We start from the raw sequence: 5,049 nt of genomic DNA, 5'->3' as shown, positions 1-5,049 counted from the left end.
CTCACATCCAAAATTCCAGCACCCAGGAAGCATAAAAAAAAAAAAAAAAAAAAAAAAATCCCCAAGTACAGGAAGTACAGGAAGGTCACAATAACCTTAGGGCTACTGATGCTAACTGCTGCACATTCCAGCCTATAACTCTAGCAACGCCCACTGTCTAGCTCAAAACCCACTGTCAAAGAGCTGCTCCCATGGCCCTTTGCTGTCCTGACCGGCTAGCCCCAGCCTGGCTTCTGCATACTGCAGAGCACAAGCATTAACATCCACATGCAGTGTCCAGGTTCAAGTATAAAGGTCTGATCAGGACAGCCCGAGTCAAGTAGTGCTTAAACCTCTGTAGTGTCTATACTGGGGTCAGACCCCTGGACAGGCTGGCCAAAGGTGGCACAATTCATTAGGAAGTATGAATAACGTCCCACCACCAAACTTGCTGTCCATCCAATATGGACACCACCCGAGTCAAGGTCAAAATCTTGACATCAGTAGTGACATCGGCGGCGACTATTATATCAGTATGAAACTGGAATCTGTTTCATTTCTTCATTAAATGGAGTCTTCCAAAGGTATCAGGTATATCCTTAGGAGGTATCTTAGGATGGCGCTGGAGGATCCTGGCTTTCAAGTTCTGGAGGAGGAGCTGGCACAGGTTCTTTTTTCTGGGCTGCCAGGAACTCGTGGATTGCTCGCTCTATCTGTGGCCTGAAGATGTGATTTAGTTTGGGGTCCACCACCTGAGAAATGATCCTGTCCACTCCTGCTTCCAACATGCCTGACTGAACCACGCTCTGCCTCAGCCCATTTCGCAACTGGTTCTTGTTCATTGCAGGATTCCATTCCTGTTTGTCCAGGTGTGTTGACACAAAATTATCCACTTTCTGCCTCAGGTTCTGGTAAGCTGGCTTGGTGTCCATGTCAGCCAGGCAGTCCCGGCGGAAGCTGTCGAACAGGCCTTGGCTCTTGAGCTGCTCCACTATGAGAGCAATGAGCTGCGGGTCTCCCGGAGGTAGCGAAGCAGGGTTGACCCTGCCCCACTAGAGCCCGCTGCCGATCCCGAGGCCTGGCCCGCCGCGCCCGCTCCTGCACCGTCTGCCACGGCCGCGCCCCGCGCCCGCGCCAAGCCCCGCGCTTGGATGCTCCCCCGGGAGCCGCGGGCCGCGCTGCGCAGACAAGGAGGGCCCCACGGAGACGGCGGCGACGGAGGCGGCAGGGTGGGAGGCTGCGGCGGGGCCCACCGCTTATGCATTCTTTTATACAGTTGCATACTCTTCCACGGAATGTCTAAACAAAACTTAATCTCACCATCTCTGTGAATGTTTGACCTTCAAATACAGCTGCACTGCAGACTGGAGGTAGAGCTGAGCGACAAAGTGAATACTTGGCCGAGTGTCAAGCCCTGATGATTCCATCCTCAGCCCAAAGGGACAGAACAACCCTAGAGCCTGACTCGTTTGTTCCAAGACTGTGGAGGTCACAGGACACATACAGATCTTGTGTAAAGAACTTACATCCAACCTATGATCTGGGTGCCTGGGAGGCACATACATGAAGAGCAACAGGTTAACAACACTGGCTGCTTTTCCAGAGGACCCGGGTTCAATTCCCAGCACCCACATGACAGCTCACAACTGTCTGTAACTCCAGTTCTAGGGAATCTGACATTTTCATACAGATATACATGCAGGGAAAACACCAATGGACATAAATAATACTGTTTAGTTTTGTTTTTTGAGACAGGATTTCTCTATGTAACAGACCTGACTGTCCTGAAACTCGTTTTGTAGACCAACTGGCCTCGAACTCACAGAGATCAGCCTGTCTCTGCCTCCCTAGTGCTGGGATTAAAGGCATGCACCACCGGCTACCACCACGTGGCTTAAAAAATTATTTTTTAAAACCCAAAATATTAGAAATAATTAAAAATAAAGACAAAACAATAAATAAAGTTTTTTAAAAAGCAGAACAATCCAGACATCAAATGGTGGCATTTTGGAATGTGCTAAATTCCTGCGGTACATTCTCCTTGAAGTTTACAAAGGTCTCTAAGTGACAGTGGGACTTTCCAAGGCTGTCTGCTGGTACCAGTTGCCATGTCCCCACTGGGTCTCCCTCTACTCTGCCCCGGGCCCTGTCACTCACAGTATAAGATGATGGTGGCAGAGGCTGAGGACTGGATGGAGCCACAGGTCTCAAAGCACAGGGGCTTGCTGTCTTCTTCAATGTCACTCAGTTCAAACAGCTTCCACCTGAGTCCACTCTCTACCTCTCTTTTGGGCCACTGAGTCTCCAAGCCCAGGTTGAGGTTCTCAGTGCAAGAGGAGGAACAGTTCACCTGCATGGATGCACCCATCAGCAGGAAGGCTTCTATGGGGTGGATAGATACTTGAGCGCCACCAGGCCCTGGAACAAAAAGGAGAGATGATAGGCTGATTCAGCCGTGTAACTTCAGAGCTAGGGGCTGGGTATGCAGCCTTGAGGCAGGCAGGATTTTGCCCTCAATGCAGCCATGCTTGAGTACACAAGGTAACTAATTATGGGTGTTGAGGGGCTGGGTGCAGTGGGCAGAGGGCCTTCCTGGCATGCCTGAAGCCCGAGCTCCATCCTCAGCACCCATAACATGGGTGTAATTCAGCACTCAGGAAGTAGAGGCAGGAGGATCAGGAGTTGAACACCATCCTGGGCTACAGATGGAGCTCAAGGGTAGCCTTGGCTACAGAAAATCCCCTCTCCCAACACCAAGTACTGGATTTTCTTTCTTTGAAAAGTGGTGGTATATGCCTTTAATCCCAGTACTTGGGAGGCAGAGGCAGGAAGATCTCTCTGAGTTTGAGTCCAGTCTGGTCTATGGAGTGAGTTCCAGGACAGCCAGTGCTACACAGAGAAACCCTGCCTGGGGGAGGGGAATTAAAACAAAAGTGTCTGAGCTCATTTTCTCCTCCGCCCCAAAGATTCCAGTGCTGTGATTAGCAGTCTGGGGTGGCAGTAGTCCAGTTGGAGATTCTCTCAGGCACCTCTGGAATTATTCTGGTTCCATGGAGAGCCCTGAGGCTGAAAGGATCCAGCTAGGAGTAACAGATTCTGGGAGTGGGCTGCAGAGCAAATTCTGAATCTTCCTCTCATTGGAGGACACAGGTGCTGCCCCCAGGCAGCAGCAGGGGAGGGCAGCAGTGGGGAGTCCAGAGCCACCTCACTGCAGCCTCTGCCTCCTGAGTATACAAACCCTGGAATTCCCCAGCGCAGAAGCAGCCTGGACTTCCCCAGGGGTGAGGATGAGGAACAGAGTATCTGTGGGGACCTCAAGGCTCAGCTTGGTATCGGTGGTTCCGGTTCCACACACTATTTGTTCCCCACTTGGGCCACATTCTAACTGCCCCATGACAAGGGCGGGGATCACAGTTCCCATTGCACAGATCAGGATCCCAGGTTCTAAAAGGACAAGTTTATGGAGGAGTGGTGTGTCTCGAGCCTGTGATCCCAGAGTGAAGAGGGGAAAACGGGGAGGGGGGGTTGAGGAGCGTGAAGACTGAGAGTTCAAGGCCAGCCTAGGCTAAGTGTCTTGGCGGCATTCTCAAAACAGGAAAGAAGGGAAGGGGCGGGGAGGAGAGGGAGAAGAGAAGAAAGAGACGGAGAGAGAGACAGAATTGTGTTCTGTAACCCATTCGCGGGATTCGAACTCCAAGCTGTTAGTTTTCAACCCTTCACTCCCACTCCCACTTCCCGTTAATAGCCACCTAATTACTACCAGTTTGCTGTTCCGCTGGCCAGGGAGAGCAGATTCCACCCGGAGTCCAGAGACTTGTCCCTAAAAGCGACCCCACCTTGGACTCACCTGGAATCACAAGGGCTACCAGGGCCAGGAGCAGAGGCAGGGTGGGAGCCATAGCAAGGCCAGGGCAGAGCGCAGGTAGCAGCGTCCGGGTCACAAGCACTGGGTGCAGACTGAGGCTCTGCACCGCGTCCGTTCGGTCCTTTATAGTCGCTGGCCACGGGGGACCGAGGGGCGGTGCTGGCGGGGCCACTTTCCCGGAAACCTCGCGCCTTCCCCACTCGAACGAGGGCTTCGGTATTTCCGGATGGAGACAGTGCCCTGGCCGAGAGGGGCTGCCTCGCTGGCTCTCGTGGCTCAGGAATTTCCAAACTGAAGCAATAGACGTGTTGGGGGTGGGGTGTGTGAGGGAGAGGGTGTCAGCGAACTGAAGGTGCTTTCAGAAGAGAATGCTCCGGGCCTCCTGGAGTCATGCCTCCAGGTTAACTGGTTAACTAATGCGTAATTCCTTGGACGACTATCCCCTCGAGGGGTAAACTGAGGCTCGGTGCCGGGCAGGTAAACGAAATCAAATCCCGAACCTCCAGCTCCTACAGGTCCCTTTAACCCATCAGACATCCTTAGCCAAGGGTAAGAGCTCCCTGGAATCACACCTTCTACCCAGAGGCGCCCCTCTCCTTAGGGCCACGCCCCACCTAGTTGGCACTAGAGATTTTCGGAGCAACGGTCCAAGCAGGACCGGACAGATCCGGCGTGGTGAGTCCTGCCAGAGAGGCGGAGTGCAGTCCTCGCGTCCCTCCTCCCACCCACGGGCGCCCCCGCCCCCAAGGCCTCGCTTCCCCTTTCTACTTTGACCTCTGAGGCGTCTTGACAGCTCCCCAAGAAGGAAGGAAGAAGTCTGGTCCTGTGGCATAGAGCCCTGCGCCGCCCTTTCCCAGGCTGGATGAGAAACTGATAGCAACTGAAGGAGAGAGGTGGCCCCTCCCAGAGAGAAGGACCTGGCCTCCCCTTCATCGCTGACCCCCAAACCTCCACTGAGTCTTCTCTCCCCTCTTCCTCTCCCCCTCCTTTTCTCTTCAATCTCTCTCTCTTTCTCTCTCCCCCTCTCCTCTTTCTCTCTCCCTCCTCCCCTCTCATCTCTCCCCCAAAAAACATTTCTTTTCTTGAGGCTGGGCGTCAAATAGCCCAGGCTGGCCTCAAACGCTCCGTAGCTGAGAATGACCTTGAACTCCGGATCCTGCCTCACGCTTCACCACGCTTGGTTATTTTAACTTTTGTTTTCTTCA

The 5,049-nt window shown here is 53.2% G+C and overlaps 1 protein-coding gene and 1 pseudogene across 1 annotated transcript in view; both read right to left on the bottom strand.

Moving 5' to 3' along the window:
* Positions 1–4,496, bottom strand: part of Icam1 (intercellular adhesion molecule 1) — a 10,498-nt gene extending 6,002 nt beyond the window's left edge. The window contains exons 1-2 of the mRNA XM_013346175.2: positions 3,827–4,496; positions 2,137–2,397 (exon numbers count right to left, since the gene is read on the bottom strand). Of these exons, the coding sequence (XP_013201629.1) occupies positions 2,137–2,397; positions 3,827–3,878 (313 nt within the window). The 5' untranslated portion in view covers positions 3,879–4,496. The remainder of the gene's footprint in view (positions 1–2,136; positions 2,398–3,826) is intronic.
* LOC106143762 lies at positions 193–1,258 on the bottom strand (annotated as a pseudogene).
* Positions 4,497–5,049: the final 553 nt, after the last annotated feature.

Source organism: Microtus ochrogaster, chromosome 5, assembly GCF_000317375.1.
Source record: "Microtus ochrogaster isolate Prairie Vole_2 chromosome 5, MicOch1.0, whole genome shotgun sequence".
NCBI lineage: Eukaryota > Metazoa > Chordata > Mammalia > Rodentia > Cricetidae > Microtus > Microtus ochrogaster.
This window is presented reverse-complemented; position numbering and strand designations above follow the sequence as displayed.